General features: G+C 43.8%; 1 protein-coding gene across 1 annotated transcript in view; it reads right to left on the bottom strand.

Moving 5' to 3' along the window:
- Positions 1-13289, bottom strand: part of LOC144523340 (serine/threonine-protein kinase BRSK2-like) — a 189929-nt gene extending 176640 nt beyond the window's left edge. Inside the window, exon 1 of the mRNA XM_078258842.1 lies at positions 13205-13289. Coding sequence (XP_078114968.1) covers positions 13205-13289 — 85 coding nt within the window. The remainder of the gene's footprint in view (positions 1-13204) is intronic.
- Positions 13290-25567: the final 12278 nt, after the last annotated feature.

Here is a 25567-nt window from a genome sequence, read left to right as displayed (position 1 = left end):
TTGTGTTACAGCGAAGTGTCAGTTCTGTTTCATACATAAAATATTTGGCGGCGGAGCACGAGGCTGGGGGAGGGGGTTGTTGTTCGGACAGACCTGCCCCCACTGCTAAAATAAATCCTAAAGGAAACACTGGATTACTCTTTGCATCTCTAGACTTATATTTCAAAACAGCTCCTTTCCACTTTATGTACCAGGTGTGCAGCCATAAATCAGTAATAATTAGCTGGACTTCTGTTCTGGCAGCATCTGTGGACAGCTGACAGCTACACCTCCGCTACACCACTGTTCTTGCTGCAAGGTCGGTGTTCAGCATCTCCATCTTAACAGGTGTTGAAATCAGGCTGATAAGTGTTGATGATTTGGCTTGATAGAGCCTGGTGGCACTGTTGCTGCCCAGCAGGATCTCCAAACCTCATTTTCCTCCGGCTGATCAATACAGACCTCGTCAACACTGCATCATGCACGCCTAGTGTGCTGAAGGCAGGCGGAGACATCGCAGCAGGTGGCAACGCGGTCCCACACGTACACGTGAACATGATCGACATCATCGGTGCAAACACGCGCTACGCATTTACTGCTACCAACAAAACAATCACCAGCGCTCACACAACCCAGTCTCACGGCAGTTCGTGAAATGGTCACGGTATTTAATCTTTTGATTCGTGTACACGGACACGTTTATGTCGTTTTGTTCGTGGTGGTGAGCACGAATTTTGATGTAATGTATTTCAATGGGAAGCATATTTTGTCATCACAGCACGACTACGTTAGGGAGTAGAATGAATAGCTGAAAATCCACATAGGGAGGTTGGTTGGGGTGGTGGCTGGGTCAAACACAGGACTTTTCACCCCGGAGACCGGTGATCGTGTCCTGCGTGTGGCGTTTTATTTCCCCGTTGTTCTTTTCCTCAACACAACGTCCCGTTGTTGTCGCGTGTCCCCCAGAGACCGTAGATCGTGTCCCGGCGTGTGACGTGTCCTTTCCCCGTTCTTCTTTTCCTAAACCCAACCTCCGTATAGATGCTTCCCATTCCACCACGAAAACAAAACGAGATGAACGTGTCCGTGTACACGGATCAATAGATTAAAAATAACGTGACCATTTCACAAACTGCCGTGAGACCGTGTTGGCTCACATGGCGATTATCAGGCTGTGCACGCACGATGCAGGAGTTGATTAAAGCTCTAGCTACCACATAATAAACATTAATTGACTGGGGATTTATTCAGGACACGAGCCTGTACATACATCAGAGGTAATGGAGCTAGGAGAGTAGGCCAGAGGGGTCTCCAGAGACAACACTCCTCGCTAACAGACATCAAGAGAGGCAGGAAGGACAGAGGGAAGAAGAGGAGACAAGAAGGTGAAGACTGTTGAGTAAAGCAGACACTGAAGAGCTGACAGGTAATGGGGGAAGAGAGAGATGGGAAATGATATGCATTAAAGGTCCTCTGGATGTTGCTGTTACACCACCAGGGTTCCCCCTTTAAAAAAAAATCTAATCGGGCGCCCGGTTAGGTCAGTTGGTAGAGCGGGCGCCCATATATAGAGGGTTACTCCTCGACGCAGCTGTCAGTTGGTTCGACTCCGACCTGCGGCCCTTTGCTGCATGTCATTCCCCCTCTCTCTCCCCTTTCATGTCTCCTGCTGTCCTATCAAAATAAAGGCTGAAAATGCCCAAAAAATAATCTAAAAATTAAAAAAAGTATAATCAGGCCTACTTCAGGCTAATTTTAAACGGAGGAGGCATTTCTGTGACCTTGTGGCGTAACGGTAGCTCCTCTGACTCCAGATCAGAAGGTTGCGTGTTCCAATCACGTCGGGGTCAATTATTTGATTGCATTACAAAATCGTGGTTTGAAATAATAGTAAAACAAACTGATGATTTGTGGCGGAGGTAGATCGGGTGTCTACTGATCGGAGAGTCTGTGGTTCCATCTCCTGCAGTCTACAGGTCCAAGTGTCCTTGGGCAAGAACACGAAATCGCAGTCGGTGCGTTAATGTTTACCTGACGAGCAGCTGGGACCTTGTATGTGACAGCCTCGGCCATCAGTGTATGAATGTGTGGGTGAATGGTGCCTATTGTGTTTGTGTAGCACTCTGAGAGGTTGTTAAGACTAGAATAGAGCTATATAATTTATATGCAGGCCATTTATCGTTTTATGTAGAAAACAATTGGTACTGGCACGTATTCAATATTAAATGACTCATGGAGAAAAAAAGAGTTGGCATCAATGGGACTTCGATAATAATACATTAGGACATAAGTAATTTTAACAGACAGACAGACAGACAGGAGCGGAGCAACGGGCTGGCTTCTGGTAGCCTGGCTCCGCCCTCCTACGTACTTCCGCTCAATTTTCATTTCCCTTCAGTACTGCGTCTGGGTTTGCGGTATATTCTTGGGTTTTCTCCGATCAAATTTTAACAGGTCCAATCAGCGAACAGAGGGAGTGGCTGAGAACGATGACGTTGAGGTTCGATGCGGCGAAGAAAAGATGCGGTCCGTTGTGGCAACGCTGCCAAATATCCAGAAGTTAAAGCCCGAGCAAGAACAATCTTTGATGAGTTGTGTTGGTGGCCATGATGTTGTGGCTCCCCCTCTTCTGGTCCTACCAGACAGTACGTAGGAGAGCAGAGCCAGGCTACCAGAGTGGCTCTGGGCAGATCCAATAGTTTTAAACTTCAACAGAGTACCCGCCTTCAAGGAAGTTAACACTTGTCAATGGAGAGAGGCCAGACTCTCTGGACCAATGAAATGGACCAGAGTCTGGTAGGACCAGGCTAGTGTACCAGAGTCTGGTAGGACCAGGATAATGTACCAGAGTCTGGTAGGACCAGGCTAGTATACCAGAGTCTGGTAGGACCAGGCTAATGTACCAGAGTCTGGTAGGACCAGGCTAATGGACCAGAGTCTGGTAGGACCAGGCTAATGGACCAGAGTCTGGTAGGACCAGGCTAATGTACCAGAGTCTGATAGGACCAGGCTAGGCTTCTGGGGCTCCAGCCCCAAATGTTTTCCCAAAAGCCCCAAATATTTTAGGGTTTTAAAATAACTTCATTGACTTTGTGTCATTTCCTCTCAATTTGTCTGACTGGACCGGAAAATCAATGAAGCAATAGTGTTATTCCTGGGTTCATATTGTGAACTCTACTAAAACTAGGTTTTAAGATGAGTAATGCTGTTTACGCCAAATTCCTTCCCTACCCACGATATTTAGCTTTTCTTTTTTAAACAGAAACATCAGACAGTTTTTGCCTCTTCTTGTAGTGGCAGGAGTGAAAATGAGTCATCCCCCCCCCCCCCAGGTTTGGGCTGAGCCCTGAATGTTTAAAATGTCTGGCTCCGCCCCTGCACACAGATGCATCCCAGCACACTTCAGCTACCTGAATATTTCAGCAGCAGCAGCATGCCGAGTTGCACTCGGAGACTTGTTAGTGACTGACAGCCACAGGCAAGATGACGGCCATCTAAACTAACTCAATGCTGTGTGTCTGCGTGCCCAGGGCGACCCAGGAACAAACGAGCACTGCATCCCAAAGTGTGTGTGCGTACGTGCGCGTGTGTGTGTGTTTGTGTTTGTGTGTGAGACGAGCATGACTTCGGCTAAGTGAATCACACTAACAGCATCTCTCCGTCGTGCCACGCGCAATAAACACGCTTTGTTCTTCCTGTTCTCACGCTATCAAAAGATTCTTTTTATCTGGTCTGAAAATTGTTTGTCCTTTCTTTTCTTGCATCATTAATTTGCTTTACACTTCTAAGGGCAAAGTCTATTAAAGTCTGCTTTTATCCTCGCTATGGCTACTCTCAACACATCTCTCCCTGTGCTACAGTGTGGAAACAAACCTGACTTTTAATAGAAATAAAAGTAGTTTAAAAGGTTTAATATGGCACCGGATCCTAAACGACCGGGATCTACAGGACCAAATTACAACGCAGATTTCGGTGCCTCATTTAGGTGCCACTGAAATGCCTGCGCTGCTCTCCGGTGCTCCGAATCGGACGCTACAGGCAACAGAGGCATCGCTGCATGTGACTCTAGTTAACACTACACTTGGCAGCAGGTAACGTTAGCCTTCCGTTAGCTAGCAGCTGGATTAAACACGGTTAAAATGCTGACAGTCTAACGTGTGGCTGTATTTCACTGGAAAGGATTCCAACACCGGGACGTCCAACAGTCTGCAGCTAAAGACACAGAGGAGACTAGCTGACCTTTAAGACAACATTGACACTGCTGGGGAACAACACAGATGGGACTAAAACTGGTGTTAATGCTTCTTGCGGTCAGCGCGGTCGGGCACTGCGGTCAGCGTATGGTCTATGCGACCGATTCCGCATTGTAACAAAATCTTGGAGATGCGCGGCTCTGTGCTCAGACCCTCTGTGCACATTCCCTCAGGCCGCATTTGAGTCATATCGCCATCCAGACCGCCCCGAACACGCTGAATGCATGAAGCATAAAACACAACAACAATTGCATCTCGTAAGCTCATGGTGCATTCAAGTGCACCTCAAGAAACTCAAGCTGTTGTTGTCAAGCACTTTTCTGCCATCTAGTGGTTATTTTTGTTGTTTAACAGCAATTGACTGCGGCTGAAGAGGTTATTACATTTTTAATAAATGATATATATTTGACCATAGCAATAAACAAGTCGTTCTTTAATGTTGTGAAATGTCGTTTTGTGCTCTCTCTTTTTTTTAAGTATCGGTACAGGCACCGTTTAAGTATCGTTTTAACATTGGGATCGGAAAAAAAACCAAATGATACCCAACCCTACTACGCCCACAATGACAATATTACAAATTGACACTACTGGCAGAGCTTTGTTCAGTTTTTGTCTCTTCCCATCTCTCGACTTTTTCCTGCTAAATGTGGAAGCATCTGTGTAAACCAGGGGGGTTGTATTGTATCTGGCAAACAGAGAGGCATTAGCCAATCTCGGAAGGATGAAAATCGTGCCTCCCCCCAATAATGACTCATTCGGGCGGCAGGGATGCAGAGAAAGACTTGATCTTCGGCCTGACAACCTCACAGAAGGGGGGTGGAGTACGTGAGTGATGTAAGGAAAACATAAGAGCGACAGAGATACAGAGAAGGGAGATGTAAAGAGAGAGAGAGAGAGAGAGAGAGAGAGAGAGAGAGAGAGAGAGATGGGGGTAGTTTCACAGTCATTGTTTAATGGTTGAGGCGTAACAACCCCCCCCTCAGGCTGAGCAGAGGGGCCATGGAGAGCGAGCGTACCGCCAACCAGCCACAGAAGAGAGCATTCCTCCGGTTGCCATGGTATCCGAGCCCTCAGCTGGGAAGGCGGCGGGCGAGGAAGAGAGAAGCCAAAAGGATGTACTGTATAGAAAAAGGGGAGGGGGGGGGGAGAAGGAGAGGGAGGAGGATGGGGTGTTTGACACTAGCCATAATTTTGATGATCCCCCTCCTGTCTGCAGAGAAAACCCTCCCAGCAGACTTTTGTCTCCCAGCAGGATTTGCTCCCCCCCCCCTCAGCTTCGGAACACGCTCATTTGCAACTACTCATTTTTTGTATGTTGCACTGCCAGGTAGCAGCTCAGAGAGAGTGTCTTTATTTGACTGTTTGAGATTTTATTAGATTTCTTTGACTGTGAAGCACTTTGCGACTAGCGTCTGTGAAAGGTGCTGTATGAAGAAACTTTGCTTGCTAATTGGACAGTTCCAAAAAGCAACCATCAGCTCTCTCTGGGTCTTCCCACGACTCCTCATTCCTCCCAAAAACTGCTCACCGAGTGCTGAAAGCCAACGAAACAGACCAAACATATGAAGATTCCTACAAATCCTGCAACTAGGGGTGGGCGGGTAACATGAATTGAAAAATTGGTATCGGAACATCAGGATATCAATAAACAATATGAGTGAGACACGCTGTGTGCGCGCACACACACACACACACACACACACACACACACACACACACATATACATGCGTACGTAGAGAGAGTCATGGGAGTGTTACCACCTGCAACCTGCTGATAATGAAGCTGTATATCAGGCACCTAAAGGCAGCCATCTGTGCTGGGGCTTACCCTGCTGCCCACACTACACCCCCCCCACACACACACACACACACAGCAGCTGAACTCCTCTACTGGAGCTGAGGGACTACAGTCTTTAGGATGTTCCACGTCAATAACATGACACTTTCATTACAGCACAATAGGGAGATACACACACACACACACACACACACACACACACACACACACACACACACACACTCTTTCATTACAGGTTATGAACAAATAAAAATGAATGATGACAGTGTCTTCCTGGCGTAGTAACCCTCAGAGTCAGAGGATACTCTGGGATTTTGTTTGAGTGATGCATGTGTCTCTGGTACACACAGAGCATCAAGGTTGTTACTTTATATTTGTCTTTATGTTGCTGATGTCTTTATGTCTTTATTCTTCAAGCCACTGAAAGGACAAGAACCACACAGTCATCTGTTTTCCACCCACTGTGTTCCCTTTGGTAAATGGACTGCATCGGTACAGCCTTTTCATACAAATGCTTCTCATTCAACCATTCTCTCTCACACACACACACACACACACACACACACACACACACACACACACACACACACAGCGAGCTACGATGCAAGCTGGGCTGGCCATCAGCAGCAATGAGGACCCTTCAACGTGTCGACTAGGGCTGCCCCCTCTTAGTCGATAAATTGACTAAACGGTCGTTTTAGTCTTAGTCCACTAAGATTTTTTTAGTCGATTAGTTATATTTTACGCTTGTTAATGCTGAATGATTTATTTCCAAGAAACTTATGAGCACATCTCTGGTAAACACAAGATTTAAAGTGGGGCTATGATTCTTTGTGAACTCAGTTTTACAGATCTGTCGATGAAATCAACTTACCGGTTAGTCATAATCAGTGTTAGTCGACTAAGAATATCTGTAATTGAGGACTAGTGTCGACATTATGGTTCCTACTCTACTAGAGCAGCAACCGACGATTATTTTCATTGTCAGTTCATTCATTCATTTCTCGATTTCTTTCTTGGTCTATAAAATATCAGAAAATGGAGGTAAAATGTTTCCCAAAGCCCAACTCAAAGACGTTCAGTTTACGGTCACAGAGGAGTGAAAAGAAACTAGAAAATATTCACATTTAACAAGCTGACATCAGAGAATCTTTCCTTTTGAAAAAAAACTAAAAAAATAGACTCAAACCGATCACTTATCAAAATAGCTGCCGATTAATTTAATAGTTGACAACTAATTGATTATTCTTTGCAGCTCTAATTGGCAGACAGCCAACCCAGTGATTAGGAGCCACAGCCGCCCCGGGCTACAAGGGACTGCATGGTAAACTATTTAAAATCTCAATGTTTGTTATTATCCATTTCAGCTTTAAACAATCCAGTATCATCATATCTGCACACTCAACACGTTCTCACTCCCGTCGCGTAAAATACGGACACTTGGTCAGGTGCCTTTGGCGTTGTTATTGACGCTAAAAGTCTCCTTTAGCGTCAGATCTAAACACGTTTTATCTATACGGGCTTGGTCGGGACTATTGGCGTCACTTTTGACGCAGTTAGGTTAAGGAAAAGGTCGTGGGTGGGCTTACGTTTCCATGACACGCGGGACAAGAACGGGACAGTTGGGTTTAGGGAACGTGACACGCGGGACACGATCCCCGGTCTCCTGGGTGAAAGTCCTGTGTTGTTTGACCCTTGGTCGCGGGACAAGAACGGGACAGTTGGGTTTAGGGAACGTGACACGCGGGACACGATCCCTGGTCTCCTGGGTGAAAGTCCTGTGTTGTTTGACCCACGGACGCTTGGACAGGTGGCCTTTGGCGTCGTTATTGACGCTAAAAGTCTCCTTTAGCGTCAGATCTAAACACGTTTTATCTAAACTCGGTCGGGACTATTGGCGTCACTTTTGACGCAGTTAGGTTAAGGAAAAGGTCGTGGGTGGGCTTACGTTTCCATGACACGCGGGACAAGAACGGGACAGTTGGGTTTAGGGAACGTGACACGCGGGACACGATCCCCGGTCTCCTGGGTGAAAGTCCTGTGTTGTTTGACCCATCCACCCCCCCCGACCAACCTCCCTATGCGGCTTGTCGGCCTTTCATTCTACTCTCTGCTCTCCCCGGTGAGTTCTACACACACGCTGAAGGGCGCTTTTTGCGTCGTTTCTGACTGACTTCTCGCGCTCATGACCACTAATCTAAAACCATCTGCATTCTATCAACTTCCTGTTTAATCACAAAGTGTAAAAATGTCGATCGGACATCTGACTGAGAAGTAAAAACAGAGAGAGGACAAGTCAACGATTGGCAGCTACAGTCTTGCAGTGATCACCAAGTGTCCATTGTCACAGGAGGACAGATGAAACCATGACAATAAGCCCCAGTGTTGCGCTGTATGAAGCCTGGGAACACACACACACACACACACACACACACACACACACACACACACACACACACACACACACAGACACACACACACACACACACACTAACACACAGGCTAATTGTTCAGAGTCAGCACAGCCTCTCGCCATTCAGCTTCGACCAGCACACACACACACACAAACACACACACACACACCATGACGGCATCGTTCCAACTGTAGTCTCTTAACTGGGAACAGAAGAGAAAACCATTTTTTCAGAGAGGGGGACACAAAAGGGGGAAGCTACAGTAGATGTTCAAAGCTAAAGCTAACAGCCAGGAGAGCAGTTATTACCAACACCATCATTCATCGCTTCAGTTTAAAGACACTGTTGTTTTCTTTGGTTAAAAACCTGGATTATTTATTATTGTTCCATTAAACATTTCAGTCCTTTAATAAGCTAACTAGGGCTGCAACTAACTATTCTTCTTATTTTCGAATAATCTTTCCTTTTGTCAAGATGAATGGATGAGTTGTTTGGTCTCTAAAATGTCAGAAAGTGGTGAAAAAGGTGGATCTGTGTTTCCCATAAAGTCCAAGATGATGTCCTCAAATGTCTCGTTTTGTCCCCAACTCAAAGATCTTTAGTTTACTGTCCCAGAGGAGAGAAGGAACTAGAACAATATTTAAGTAAGAAGTTGGAATCAGGGAATTACTATCTAATCGATTGTCAAAAGAGTTGGCAATTAATGTAAGCGTTGACAGCTAATCGATTAATCTTTGCAGCACTGAAGCTAACGGAGATGAATATTTGGAAATCTCAACACCTCCATTTAAACGTTATTCAAACAAATATATTGTAAGCAGAAACGAAGGGTTTATGTTATTTGGAAATACACTTGATGTAATTTGGGTATTATGCCGTTCATGTTGTGCTCCGTTATCAACAAACTATCAAAGCCAGCCAATATGTGTCACACACACACGCACACACACACACACACACACACACACACAGAAACAAAGAGCGTGGGCTTGCCCTTCACTTGTGGAGGAGGTTTAATGATATACGGCTTCCCTGTCTGCCAGCTCAGCTCCATCCAGCCTTCAATTCATACCGGCAGCCTTCAATAAGCAGAAAGAGTATTACTCTTCTGGAGCTTGCACTACGTCCGCCTGACCACACAACACACAACACACAACACACATACACAAAAACACAACTCTGCACATGATTTCTACATCTCTACACGCATATGCACTTAAGCACTTAAGCTCCACGAACGCTTACAGATTCAGACAGTGGGAGCATCGGAGGACGCTCTCATGGCAGGATATTTCTACTTTAGGGTTGTGGAGTCACAGTCGGAGAAGATGCTGCAGGCACAGTCATGAGCTCCAAACACGAGTCTCAACACAGACCCAATCACAATGTTTCTTTATGATACAGTAACTTGGATTTCCATGCTCAGTACCTTCTCCACCTCGGAAAATCAAAGGAGGAGTCTGGCTTATTTGAAGCGATGGTACTTCTATATGATTCTTGCCGTTCCGAGGTTGTACCTTCATTGTTGAATGAAGTCGCTTTGGGTGAAAGGGTCAGCTAAATAAAATGTAATAGTAAAAGAAACATGGACTCTGACAAGTTAAATGTAGAACCCAGCCAATGTTACATTATTTGGTCAAATTTGCAAGCTGACATTTTTGTAGAGCTACAAACATATTTTCATTATTGATTGATGTGGTGAATTTTCCCCCCAAGAGTCAATGAAGTGTTGAGTCTGTAAGAGGATCAAAATGCTGAATTTCATTATTAAAACTATCTCAGTTTGAGGAAATCTGGCTTTGAGCTCACTACAAGTAATCATTTCGTCATCATTTGAAGCTGCTCCATTGCTCTTTCCAAGTCGGAAACTGGAAATCCAGACTTTTCAACGTATCTGGAACACTGTTAACAGGACAGCTATCAGAGCCAGGACTGATGTGATTGGATCACAAGGTCGCGGTCGTAATGGACAGCTAACAGCGTTGGAGTCATCACTGTGTGCACTGTGCTGCGAATGAAAAGAAATGGACTGTGTGTGTTTGTAGGACAGAAAGTGACGGATGTGTGCAAATGGACCTTTACTCCTCCTCTGATTCAGTTACTATAATTAATCCAGTTGAAGAACAAAGCAACCTGAGTGCCTTTGTGTGATTTAAATGCACACTACTGCAGTTTTATTCCATCTGTTAACTGGAATTATTGTGTAATTAATACAGCAGCAAAATAGGCTGTTACAATCCACGCAGATAATTGGATGGCAATGAATTATTCACCTATCGAGGAAACAGAGCAGCACAGCAGCTTCTATCTGCTGGTAGCGGAGGGAGACACCTTGATGATTTCTGGCTGCATGTGTCCACAGATGGTGGGACATCCTGACCTGAGCCATCCATACGGCGTTCTCATGAACCATTCGTACATATAGCTACGACATTGAATGCTGCTGTATCATAAAACACAGGGTTTTCCAGCAGGGGAATGGAGTTCATGTCCCGGGGGAAAAAGACTTTAACTTACGAAAATGTAGCTGTAATAACTTCTGACGCGACCGTCACCTCCCGGTGCTCTGTACCGAGCTTAAAGTCCAAGCTAAATTCAACTGTAAAAGGAGCTAAACTTAACGGCCATGTAACGCCAGCGGTTGCCTAATTTCGCACGGTATTATACGACCCGCAACTTCATTGCAACAAACATACAAAAGGCATCGCAACAAAAAAAGGCCGCGAAATCCTGGAGGGACTGATTGGTGTGCATACCCGTTTATGTGAATGTGTTGCAGTGTTGCACATAGCTGCACTAATTATAGGGACAAATCATTCATACTACAGTCTGTGCTGCTCAGCAGTGACCTAACAGACACCAACACGGTCTTTTTTTCCATGTCTGACAGTTTTCAAAAGCACCTTGTGCATTGGGTTTGCTGAGATGGATTACCTAATGGAACTTTTCGACTGTAGAAACCTTTACAGAAACCTTTTTAGGAACTTTAACAGCCCTTTTCCTCAGCAGGAACATAAAAACACCTAGAATTGACGTGAAAACAATGTGGCAATGTAAAAAGTGTCACTTGTAGTGATGGACTGGCGCTCCGCTTAGCATCATGGAGCTTTCTAGTGAGTTTTAGCTGTCCCAACTCTTTTAGGTTCACCTTCACAGCTCTCTTAGCTTTGTTGTGGGTCGCAGCAGGCAGCTGTGTTCAGAGAAACAGCTCTAAGTGTCCCCTGCACAATACCTGGTCATTACCAACGGCAGACAGATGCAGTGGGAGACTAACTGCTGAACACAGTAGAGCATTAAGCAGCTAACAAGCCAGATGTTGATGGGGTAAGTTGTATCGTATTTCATATTTTGACAAAAAAGGAATCTCCACTCCCTATGTATCCTTAGTGACGGTTATTTATTGGTCCTGTAGAAATCTACAAAATATGAATAATGATGCAATGTTTTCTTGGCTACTACAACGAGACACCTTGACATTGTTTTTCATACCTGAGTAGATACAGCCAATGACTTGCAGTACTTCACTGAGGGGTGTTTCTAATATTTCGTCCATCCTCTTTGTATCGAGGGTAGGTTAAATCCTAGAAACACGTCCCAGTACGACACAATACGAGTCAGCAGCTCCACAATCTCCAGCCTCCAAAATGACCATGAAGTCGTCTAATCAACTCTGAAACAATCCCAGGAGAAATTGAACCGATGTCCCCCAAAATGACTCGTGAAATACTGACACACGCACTAATAGTCTGATTTATTTTTACATGCAGCCAGTGCTAGACATCAACTTAATGTTTTCCATATTAACACACTGTGACGTACAGTATAGTAGGGCCTATCAGTGTCACAGAATATCTGCCAGCCATCTAACTATGAATCAGAAGCCTTTGTGCATGTGTGTATGTGCGCGTGTGTGTGTGTGTGTGTGTGTGTGTGTGTGCGCGTGTGCGTTTGCGTGTGTGTTTGTGTTTGTCTTTTAAATATCCCGATAACCATCCATCCAATCTGCTTCACACTTGGCTGCTGGGTACCCAATGAACTTGGCGTTGGAGAAGTTTGGACAGCATTGGATATTATATATTAATATTCAAGTTATTTCAGGGTACAGTGGCTCCTAAGAAAGCTGCAAGCACCAATACAGGAGGCCAAGCAACCGTTACAAACTGGTTAAAACAAATATGCAGAAATGTGTGATGTTGCAGCTGCAGCATGTGTGTGTGTGTGTGTGTGTGTGTGTGTGTGTGTGTGTGTGTGTGTGTGTGCAGGGGACCGGACAGTGCACCATCACTGCTCTGCCTCTTCTGCAGAGAGAGCAGCTTCAGCAGATGGAGAACGGAATTAAAGAGACAAGAAAAAGAAAAAAAAATCACAAGGGCCCATTATCACGGAGCCCTCTCTGCCTGACAACAAGGATTAAAGGCACACTAACACCACCATCATCATCATCATCACCATCAGCATCATCATCACCATCAGCAGCAGCATCATCATCACTGTCATCATGATCATGAGAGCAGCATCTCTCCCCTGCATTCAGCAAAGCCGCATCCACCAGAAACATCCGCACTTATCACGCATTTCTCCACTTCCCATTTCCCGCATCGACACATTCACAACACGCAGCGCAGATGCAAAAAAAATATATATAAATAAATAAAAAAATGCAACCCAACATGATGTCAGCGAGCCAGGCGCGGTGATGCTGGGAGTCCTGACAGCATCATCCGCATCTGGAAGGTTTCAGAGAGGAGGCTTTCACTAACCTGTCTGTCCTTTACCCAGCGTCTTCTCCAAGCGGTACGGTCCCACATAGTTGGCGTAATGCCCGCTGTCCTTGGCCGACGACATTTTATTTGGCGTGTAATGACTCGCACGGAGTGTTTTTTTTATTCTTGCGGGTGTCCGTGTGGGGACGCGTTGCTGTTGAAGGGAAGCGCAAATCCGCGGCGCAGTGGAGTTCGCCTCGGTCGGCGATTCCGGTCTTTCTGGCTGCTGGTCGCTGCAATGTTCGTCTCCCCGCGCGTGTGTGTGTATGTGTGTGTGTGTGTGTGTGTGTGTGTGTGTATGTGAGTGTGCGCGTATGTCCGATGCTCACAGTCCTCCGCGGGTTTGGTCCTCACTGCAGCTCAGATTGCGGTTCTAACCCTGGGAGTCATGGTGGTGTTGGTGCCGGAGGAGGGACGCGCTGCAGCCCCGTTGGGTGTGATCTGGTGATGGGACAGCATCTACTGCTGCTGCCTGCCGCTCCAGCAGCCCTGTGTCAGCAAAGAGGCGATGTGAGCAGACACTTCCGGTTGTCCCTTTCAAAATACAGTCTGTTCGCGTCGCTTGACAGGACTGCTGCGGTGCTGTTGTGTTGACTGGCAGAAAGTGAAAGGGTTACAAGAAATATTTCATTCCCTCTGTAATAACTATTCTGAACATAAAATTGACACTGTACAGCTGCTGTTTGGTATGTTTTAAATGAGACTTGTCGAAGGAGAATTTCTATCTATCACTTTCTATCTATCAATCACTTTCTATCTATCTATCTATCTATCTATCTATCTATCTATCTATCTATCTATCTATCTATCTAAATATCTATCTATCACTTCCTGTCTATCTATCTATCTATCTAAATATCTATCTATCTATCTATCTATCTATCTATCCATCACTTTATATCTATCCCTCTCTCTCTCTCTCTCTCTCTCTCTCTCTCTCTCTCTCTCTCTCTCTCTCTATCTATATATCTATATATCTATATATATATATAGGCTATATATATATATCTCCATCCATCTATCATCTATCTATCTATCTATCATCTATCTATCTATCTATCTATCTATCTATCTATCTATCTATCTATCTATCTATCATCTATCTATCTATCTATCTATCTATATATATATATATATATATATATATATATATATATATATATATATATATATCTCCATCCATCTATCATCTATCTATCTATCTATCATCTATCTATCTATCTATCTATCTATATATATATATATATATATATATATATATATATATATCTCCATCCATCTATCATCTATCTATCCATCTATCTATCACTTTCTATCTATATATCTATGTTACACTCATTTTAAAAATTGATTACTACAATTAAACAATTTTCAGTAAAGATTAATCTGCCGATTATTTTTATTAATGAATTGGTGGTTTATAAAAAAATTAAGACAATGAAAAAGATGAACATCACAATTTCCAATCTAATCAATATTCAGTTGACTGTCACAATCAGAAAATGAGAGTTGCTGTAAATACATACAGATTAAAAAACCTTAGCTAGCTCTGTTACTTTATACACTTGAGCAACTACAACCAATTTCCCTTAAAAGATCAATAAAGTATTCAGATGTTTAATCAGATCTCTTGAATTATCAAAATAGTAGTGTGTCAACCATTTCAACGTAGTTTTAATGACGATGTTTCAAGCTAATTTCTAAGTTTCAAAGAATGAAAAAAGATATGTTCCCGTTCTTTGCGTAGAAACCAAACATGGCAGAAATATGTTTCCATATTTCACTGATGCAGTGGTGCATCCAGTTTCTTTGAATTTACCAACAAAGCTATTAAACGTTTCAAACCACAGGGAGCTAATCTGCAGCAATTCTCTGCAAAAGGCAGGTGCAGACTTGCACCTTCATTTTAAAATCATTATTTTTGTTAAAATGTTAGAATAAACTGTAAAACAAAACCATGTTATGTTATCATTGTTATGTTATCATACAAAGCTGCGTGTTATTTTTTTAAATGATTGTCAGTGCGGGTTGAAGATTTGATTTGCAGTTTTCTGTTGTCCGAAAATTGTGGTTTTATTTTGAAGGTCCCTTCGCCTAACTTCCGCTGTCATTCCAGCTTGACGCAGCTGCTTTAATTAGAGAACACGCATGCGCACATTGCTTGCATCGCAGGGGTTGATGATTGAATTCGGGTCGAGGTGACAGTGGGAGATGAGAGGCTGCCACTATCTAAATCTATAAATAACCCAAATAGAGTGCAAAATAAAACACATTAAAGGCCACAGAGACCCAGAAATTTCCCAGGATGCACTGAGGAGACACTCTGTACTTTCTCTGTCTTCACATGAGCAGAAATAAATTGATAAATGTCCAATTTATATGCACATTTCTGATCTCTTTGATTGATTTCTGAAACATTCTGCTCATTCAATCCATTGAAGCCAGACTCAGTTATTAATTAAAGATGAAGAATCATTACATGTCACCGTGTGTGGTGCATTGTAGCTCACTGCCATCGGTGTGTGTGTGTGTGTGTGTGTGTGTGTGTGTGTGTGTGTGTGTGTGTGTGTGTGTGTGTGTGTGTGTGTGTGTCTGTGTGTGTGTTCCACTCTGGGACACTTTCACTTGATTAAACCAGCGGTTGGTGACAACGACCATCTATCTGTCTCATCAGTCCTTCACAACAAAAGCCTTTTGACCCAGCACGCTCTTTGGCAGATGGGCCCCCCCTCCCTCCTTTTCCCCCCCAACTCCTTCTGCCTCCTTCTTCCTTATCTGCCCCCCCTCACCCACCCACCCTCCTGTCAAATCCCTGTCTCTAACAAAAAACAGGGGGTGGGTGGGGGCTCCATTTCAACCACGTCAGGCCCAATCGCCACGGGACAGCTTTCCCCCAAAGTACTTCCTGTTAATTAATGTAACACCCCCCACCCTCCAGGAGGTTGTGACCCCGTCCACAGATCAATGATGACTTTTCTGTCTGATTTATGCCAGCGTGCGTGCTCTGCGGCCTGATCTGTGCCGTCTGATCCCCTGGTGCCTGTAATGCTGTTAGACAGCTGCAGACGCCACCGCGGCTGTAAAAACCGCACCGTCCTAATCACCTCGATGTGGAATAATCTGCCGTAATCAGCCGGGTGTCTGAGGAGATGTCTGTGTCAAAACGTCTCTTTTACCACAACAGCTGAGTGTTATACGGTGTAGAGGAGAGGAGACCACAGGTTGATTAACTGTAACTGTAATTTAAGATTATGTTTTGGGGCTTTTCAGGCCTTTATTTCTACTAGTAGAAGGTCCTGGGTAAGATATGTACGCGGAGAATATCTCAACTGTTATAGACTAATATGACCCCATTGAACAACGTGGGATGTGTGTCACAGTCTCTACCCGGGACCAAAGTCCTGAAAATGACCACAACAGGTGACACTGTTATCACACTACAGGTGAATGGGACTTCGTCCCTTTATAGATATCCTCATACATTTCTACCAGATTAATCTTCATATTATGAGAAATACTTTTTGTATTACACTTTGTCTAAAAAATAAAATAAAATATGCAAATTAGGCAATATGTCATTAAATATGCGTACATATAAACTCTTGAAGCTACAGATTTTCTGTTCTGTTTCATTTGAAGTCACCGTACAGGCTCTACTGTCATCAGGTGACATAGATGTCTTTGTGTGCATATTGTACCACATAACCCTCCTCCATGAGCTCTGGCTACTCATGGTGCATTTATTTTTCACTCAGGAGTGAAAAGACCAATATTACCACTTCATGATATCTGCATAGCGCTGGGAGACGAGCTCACACAGTGTCTCCCAGCGCTACATGTGCCGACTGGGTTCGATACAACCAGCAAAATATCAATCAAACTTGCAGCTCTGAACAATGTCCGCAAACCAGACAACTCTTCTCTGATTCTCAATTTCAACTGTCCACAGCTAACAGAGAGTGCAGTACAAATGGCGGAAACATTCGTGGTCAAATGTCTCAAACCGTCAACGGACATGGAGACATTTGACGACCTGCGCATTGCTGCGTTCGATAGTAATGCCCTTAAGATGGACTTTAACTCAACTAATGCAAGAAAACACATACAAAGAGCCTGTTATCAACAGCAGCTTTGGGTCCAAGCACCATTTACAGACGCCACCTCGATCTTAAATGCAGATTATGGTTTTGTAGGGTTTTTGAGAGCAGCATGGTGGCCCAATGGCTAGCACTGTGGCCTCACAGCAAGAAGGTTCTGGGTTCGAATCCAGGGTGTTCCCGGCCTTTCTATGTGGAGTTCAAATGTTCTCCCCATGTTTCCAGATGCTGTGGTTTACCCCACCATCAAAGAAACATGTACTAGGTTCAGTAGGTCAGATCTGGAGTTGGTCCTGTAAATGGCTGCCCACTGCTCCCTTGAGGGATCGTTAAATGCAGAGAATGTGTCTCGCTAGCGTAAAGGTACTTTATGTGTTAATGAAGTACGTTGCTGCCCCCGTTTTGGTTTGAAAACTTTGGAAGTCAGTCTTTGTAGTCTGGACCTTGTGGAAATGAAGAAGCCCGTGAGTCAGTGTTATCAGTTAGGTATCTTACAGACCTTTCAGTAACAGTTCCACCTCGTCCTCGCTCCAAGATAATGAACCCCTGCGCTTACTTTTCACCACTGTTGTTCTTTCTCCAAAGTGTTTTCTGTATTTTCAATTTATACATCCATACATATTTGAAGACGGATTGAAATCTGGCGATTTGACACATATTCTAGCCAGATATTAAAAAGGTGTAAATGCATCGGTTTCTCCAAGACACATAGCGGGTATGTAAGCTTTACTCCCCCCCCAAGTGTAATTAAGGGAGTGTGCTGTCTGTGCAGCCTCTACAGGCTCTGTCTGATCTGTCCCCTGTGATAACGGCACCTAAAGTTACATTGAATCTAGTCGTCGTTCTCCCGGTCTCATTAAAGCGACAAGAAAAAGAAAAACGCCTCCAGAAAGACTTTCAATACATACCATCATACGGCGAACACAGAGCTGTTGGAGCGTTTCTCTGATAACTGATCAGTTCAACCACTGACTGTCTTTTCAGGGACCCAAATGTCCATGACAATTCACAATGTATAACACAAGCATAACTGTTTAGTACTTTACTCCAAATGTTAATTTGTTGTATGAAATAATATTTACTTAGAGTACTTCAAAACTACATTCACAGTCAATACATTGTCGTTTATTTAAAAAGAAGAAGCTTTACAAGCACTTTTATCAGTCTGGCTTTGCACTATTCACCTGCCCGAGTATGCTATCAATCTAATATATAACAATAATGTATACTTTATTAATCCCGCAAGGGTAATTACAATGTTTTCACTCTGTTATTATTACACACAGGGCTGATTTACACACACATGCTCAGTACCTATACAGGCACTAATGGAGAGATGTCAGAGTGAGGGAGCTGCACATGGAAAGGCGCCCCTAGCAGCTGGGGGTTCGGTGCGTTGCTCAAGAGCATCTTGGCAGTGCCCAGGAGGTGAACTGGCACCTCTCCAGCTACCAGTCCACCACCATACTTTGGTCCATATGGGGACTTGAACCAGCAACCCTCCAATCCCAACCCCACTCCCTACTGACTGAGCTACTTCCACCCCCAAATCAGAAAAAAAGCTTAAGATATGCATTTACTTTGTTGCCTGGGTGGACTATTGGTAGAGCGCGTGCCCATATATAGAGACTCAGTCCTCGACGCAGAGGCCACAAGTTCGGATCCGGCCTGCCACACTTTTCTGCATGTCATTCCCCTTCTCTCTCTCTCCCCTTTTATGTCTAAGCTGTCACTAATAATGGCCTGAATGCCAAAAAAAATAAAAAAAAAATAAGTAAATGACTGATCACTGCAATGCCATTTAAAGGAATGATTTCAGTCCAAACTTTCTCTGGTATAACTGCAGGTCTGATGTCTGTTTTTCTTTCAGTCTTGGTTCTTCCACCTCCCTCCCTGCTGACATAATGAGCTGTGTCTGAGGAAGTCATTATCGCCAGAGACAAACACAATACATCTGTGTTTTACCCACTAAAAAAAAGATGTACACACACACACACACACACACACACACACACACACACACACACACACACACACACACACACACACACACACACACACACACACACATTAAGCTCTCAAAAGAAAGTGTTATCAGAATTAGCTTTTTATTGGGAGGCGCAGTGGAAATGCAACATCATTTCCTCTTCTTAATATGTTTATGTAAATGTGTGTGCGTGTGGGAGTAAGTGTGTACTTAAACTGGTGACGCACATTTCTACGTCACCGGATAAAGAAGGAGATATAAATATTGTAGGAACACAGAATGCATCCTTCACATTTCAAGACATTTCTTGAAAAAGAAGCTTAGCCTGCAGTCTATTTCTGCATTAGTCAGCTCTATTGTGGCTGTCTTGCCAACGGAGCAGGACTCTCACTCACACACACACACACACACACACACACACACACACACACACACACACACACACACACACACACACACACACAGAGTTCACTCACATATTTCAAGCCAAAGAAGCCAAACGAGAGGACATCTCTTCTGACAACTGACTGATAACGAGTGAATCATTGGGATGAAACGAGGACAGATGTGAGGAAAGTTCACCAGCAGTTCATAAAGAAAATGTCTTTTAAATGTTTGTCAGAAAAATCACAGTGTTGCTCATAGTGTCTTGGAACAGCACATTAATCAGTGAACTGCTCGGTTGATTTGAATATATTTTCCATCAACAGAAAAGTGATGAGGCTCAGTAGTGTGGGACTCTTTCAGTCGTTCTGTTTTGGCGTCGGCTCTACATGTGCAGAGGTGTTTCTAATTAACGCTCAATGGCTCCCTTCCAGCAAATTACATCTTGTTTGAAAATTGTTTTGCACTAATGTAATATCAGCACAGGCATAATTTGGGACATAAACATACAAACACATTCAGAGTATCGCTGGAACAACAGCAGTGCCAAGACAATACAACAGAAATACATTCACACATTTAGAAATATCCCCATCTTTAGCAGTAATTTACGCATGATTTTGACCCGTGTCTTGTACCAATCAGCCTGTTTTCTGCAGTATAGCGTGATTTTTTTTTGATATCCCTTTTTCTGTCCTGTTGCAAAATACTAATTTCCAACATTTTAAAAACAAGACTTGACTGTGAAAAAAGAGAAACAAGCGTACAGTTTGTAGCCCAAAGATCTGTATTATTCTGTTAGTACTGTTAGTAATTTAGGATTCAGATACAATATAATATATTTTATTTCTCAAAAGGTCTGTTGTTCGTTTAAGGGGAAAAAATATGTCATATTCTTTAGTACCGTTTTGTTCTTCATGAAATTACACAGTCTGCATTTTGGGTGAACACAGATGGCTTTCTTGTACTTCAAATAAACCAAGAAGAGAAAACATGATAATACGGATGACACCTGGTGACTGTCATCCTTCATCATCAGCACTACAGCAACCCACAGGGGAACATTCTGGTGACTGCAGCACTTCAAATAAAAAAAAGGCTGTAAAGGCCCTGACACACCAACCCGAAAATGCAGACCGACTGATAAGTCGGCTCCCGTCGGTCCAAAAAGTGCCTCTGAACACACCGAAGCGACGCCGACTTGAGCGTATGACGAACGCGTCATGTGGGTCTGGCTGCTACTGAATTTCAAAATCGACCATAACGGCGGTTCGTTCGGAATACGATCTCGAAAATAGTTCAGCGTTGCTGAAAACATTTTAAGTGAGAAATAGGCCGTGCAGTTGCTGAATCTGTCTGTTGTTTTTGATCGACAAATGTCAGTTTGAAAGATTTTCGTCAGATTTTGAGAGGCGTTCGTCACTCGCATCCCGCTCGTCATTTCCAGTGTTTTAACATAAGCGCACTGATTCGTTGGTCAAGGGCTAGCACTCCACCAATCAGATTGGTCATTGAGTCCGACTGCCCAAGTGACTCCAAGTCACTGACCTCGCCAGACTGTCCAACGGCCGATTCATCGTGTTGACGTGTCAGCGCCTTAAAAGAGCCGGTGTGTTCCGGTGTATTTCTGAGATTGCTCCGGTGCCGCCGAAAATGCTGCTGGATGTCCCTAACTTTTGGCCGGGTGTCCGTCCCCTTCCTCTTTCTTTGTGTTGGCGTTCTAACCTCCAGCTGATTTCTGAGGACTATGGTTAACTGCTCCTCAGATCTCTGCAGGGTAAATCCAGACAGCTAGCTAGACTATCTGTCCAATCTGAGTTTTCTGTTGCACGACTAAAACTACTTCTGAACGTACACGTGTTCCTTCCTGAGGCTATTTAGCAGAGGCACCGTGTCCGTATGGCACTTTGCGCCACCCATGATGATTGTGATTGGTTTAAAGAAAGCCCAATAAACCATCCCAGAATGCTGTGTGGACTAGCCAGACCCTCCTCCGCGGCGCTGTGGAGGAAGGTCTGGCAATGGGAGACTAACAGAAACATAACTGATTATGAGCATTACTTGATGAGTTTGCAGACCTCATATCTCAATAATAATGAACCAGCCTGATATCCCCAGAATTATGCACCGCACAATTTAATAAATAATAATAATTTATACTTTATTAATCCCGCAAGGGAAATTACAATGTTTTCACTCTATTGTTATTATACACATTACACACATGCTCAGTACCTATACAGGCACTAATGGAGAGAATGTCAGAGTGAGGGGGCTGCCCATGGAAAGGCGCCCCTAGCAGCTGGGGGTTCAGTGCCTTGCTCAAGGGCACCTTGGCAGTGCCCAGGAGGTGAACTGGCACCTCTCCAGCTACCAGGTCCACCACCATACTTGGGTCTGTATGGGGACTTGAACCAGCAATCCTCCAGTTCCCAAACCAACTCCCTACTGACTGAGCAACTGCCCCCCCGTACACAACACATTCGGACATTTACATCCAATGCCAGTGCAAAAAGTGGTGTACACTCTATGTAGCATGGCAGTAATGTAACGTGAGGGTGATGGATAGGGTCATGCAGGAGACTGGAGGTCTTGTTTGTATTTTTACAAACTGATGTATTTAGGGTTTCCTTTGTCTTCATTGAAAAGTCCAGAATCTATGTATATGCTATATGGATCACCTGTTTCTTTCTGAAGGCAGATTTACTTTCCTTTTTTCAAAAAGACAAATGAAATATTTCTACGGGCCCTGTTCAGCACGGATACAAATGTTCAAACATAGTAAGACCTCTGGGCCTGTATTTAAGTGGAGACCCCTCCTTGAGATGTGTAAAAAATACTCTGCTTTAAAAAATTATTTGACTCTGGTTTGGTCTTTTAAAAAACAGTTCTATTACCCCAATATACCAATCCTAAAATGATATCTACTACTTCTTCCTCATTAAAAATACAGAATTTCTATTTTGCTCCATTAGAAAGTTTAACTGCTGGACACAAGAATGTTCCTACCTCCCTGAAAATCCATTCTGGAGGCTGCTGAAGTCTCCACGTCACACTTGTCTAAAGGCCCAGACACACAGAGCCGACGGCCAAACGTCGGCAGAAAAGGCAGTTGGACTGTAAAAAAAATGCCTCTGAACACACCAAAGAGACGAGACGTAATACGTCTCCATAACAGCAGGCGGCGCTAATCTGTATTGTCGCCCAAAAATGAAAACCAGCAGCTGATTGGACGCGTTACGTGGGTCTGGTTTCTCCGTAAATTCAAAGCCAGACTGTCATGGCGTCTCGTTCAGAATACGATCTCATATTGTCCTAAAATAGTTCACCGTAACGTGTTTCTGAAAACATTTGAAGAGAGAAACAGGCCGTGCAGCTGAATCTGTCTTCATTTCAGATCAACAAAGGTCAGTTTAGAAGATGTTCGTCAGATTTCGAGAGACTCTAGTCACGCTCATCCCGCTCCCCGTTTCCGGGTCAGCTCTCCACCAATCAGATGGGTCATTTGAGTCAGACTGCCGGCAGTGCCCGCCCCGCCGATTATACACGTCAAATCGGCCAAAATGAAGGACGACGGCCCCTCGGACGGACGACGGCACGGGACACACCGAACTGACTCGAGTCACTGACCTCGCCAGACTGTCCAACGGCTGATTATCAGCTCTGTGTGTGTCAGCGCCTTAAGTCGCATACTGGACCATGATTTGCTTCCAAACCAGTTGTGATGTCACAAAGTCCTGCTTTGCTTGTACACACACACACACACACACACACACACACACACACACACACACACACACAGAGTTATTAACAGATGACTGACATCTAATAAAAAGGCATTACAAATGTAAACTGTAAAATAATTTGAGACTGATGCACCTGAGAAACAGGAACACCTACCTGTTCAGGTGTTGACTTCTGCTGTATTTCTACGTCAAGATGGGAGGGATGTTGATCTAGGTATTAATCCGGACTGTGGTTAGGTGTTACATCCAGCTCCACCTTTGAAAAAGCACCAAAGCACAACAGAGACAAAATGTTCATATCAGAATAGGATTTATTAAGGAAATGAACAATAACCAAATAAAGCAGTATGGATGGATGTATGCAGCAGTACTGCAACAGACAATATACAATAAACAGAGATGTTACAAAAATGTATAAAAACACAATGACCTAACAAAAATGTACAATATAAATGTTAATATGTTGACTAGTTCACATTTTATAGCATACAACAATTTACTTGTAACCAGTTAGTGAGTGTTAGTTAGCAGTTAGTGTTGACTTTACTCCCAAACTTAACATTACAGGAAATGTAGGATCAGCTGGTGCAACAGACTGACCCACAATTGTAATGTGCTTTGTAGCTCACTGCCATCTGTGTGTGTGTGTGTGTGTGTGTGTGTGTGTGTGTGTGTGTGTGTGTGTGTGTGTGAATGATTACCATTTAATTCATTACTGTAAAGATCATCATTCTATTCTGTTTTTAAAACCTGCCAAAAGGAACTATGTTGTTACTGTGAAATATATTAAAAAAAAGATTCCCTTCCCTGCCGATTTTAGCAAAAAGGAAACATAAGCCACGTCTCCATCAAATACTTTTAGTATGTTACCTTTAGAACCGTACGTAACCCGTTAGGACATGTACCTAAACACTAGAACAGTTTGGTGTTTCCACCTCAGACAGTAGTCTCTACCAATGGAGGCTTGGTTGTTAGCGGATGGTAAGAGACGTAAATAACGTGTTGTTTTTAGTTTTTTATATTTCCTCCTGCATTGCTCAGACGTGCTTTTGAAGCCGTGGGCAGCCATGTGCTGGGAAACAAAGTGAAAAACCTTTTCATTCCTCACTGCTCCACTGCCATGTGTCTAGCTCCACCTTTGGTATCGGATCAGTGTGTGTCTCAACAGAAGGGTAACGGAAAAACTGGACAGAACAGAACGTTTTAATTGGACCATCCGCATCTTTTGACAATAGAAAACACAAAAATAACCGTTCTAATGTGTAACGAACTGAACTGAACCAGACTGCTTGGTAGAAACGAGGCTCTACATAACCTTTCCCACGTTTCTGAACCCCTTCCCTCCCCTAATAACATCCACACAGTCACTTACACCGCCTTCACACCGGCACTTGAAATCAGCTCCGTAATACGCAATGCGCCCCGCAGTGGACGTCGTACTACACTGTTGAAAGCAAGTAGGAAAAAAATGGCGGAGAGACTATAACGACTCATTCTGCCAGTGTCCGAATGTCCAATTCTCTATGACCTCTCATCTGAGGGCTATAGAGATATAAACAGAAAGGCTGCTGCCCAGGATGTTGACATGTCAGGTCGGTTAAATGTGATATAGCGGTATAATGTCAATAGTTAATAATGTCTGTTGCTAACCAACTTAGCCATAGCAGGTATTGTATTAACTGCCCTAATAACGTTAAGAAATCATGACAATTAAAAAATTACATGACAACATATTGTTATGAAATCATTATTTATTTAAAAAATTAAGAGTTAAAAGTTACAAGTTAAGGATTCAGATTTGATTGTCGGATAGGAACCGTCCATTGCCTGTCATGCGAGTTCAACTTTTTTAACGCATCCGGATGATCAACGGACCCGATTTTCTTTTCGCACCGCGCTCGTTCGCATCGATTCAGACCCATTCGCATGAGGTCTGCGACTCTCCATAGGAAATGAATGACTTCCGGTCGTTTTGCAGCCGTATCTACTGTGCCAACGTGAAGGCGGCGTTACGGTCTCTTCGCTCGTACCTGTTATCATGAGAAATCTTCACCACTGTCTCGTTCTGTTCTGCTTCAGGTTAAAGTTGTTTGGGAGAACGTGTAGTGTACGACAGAACACCTGGAAGAACAACTGAAATGGATGT

This window comes from Sander vitreus, chromosome 1 (assembly GCF_031162955.1).
Source record: "Sander vitreus isolate 19-12246 chromosome 1, sanVit1, whole genome shotgun sequence".
Classification (NCBI taxonomy): Eukaryota; Metazoa; Chordata; class Actinopteri; order Perciformes; family Percidae; genus Sander; species Sander vitreus.
The sequence above is the reverse complement of the archived record's forward strand: the minus strand, read 5'-3'. Positions and strand labels throughout refer to the sequence as shown.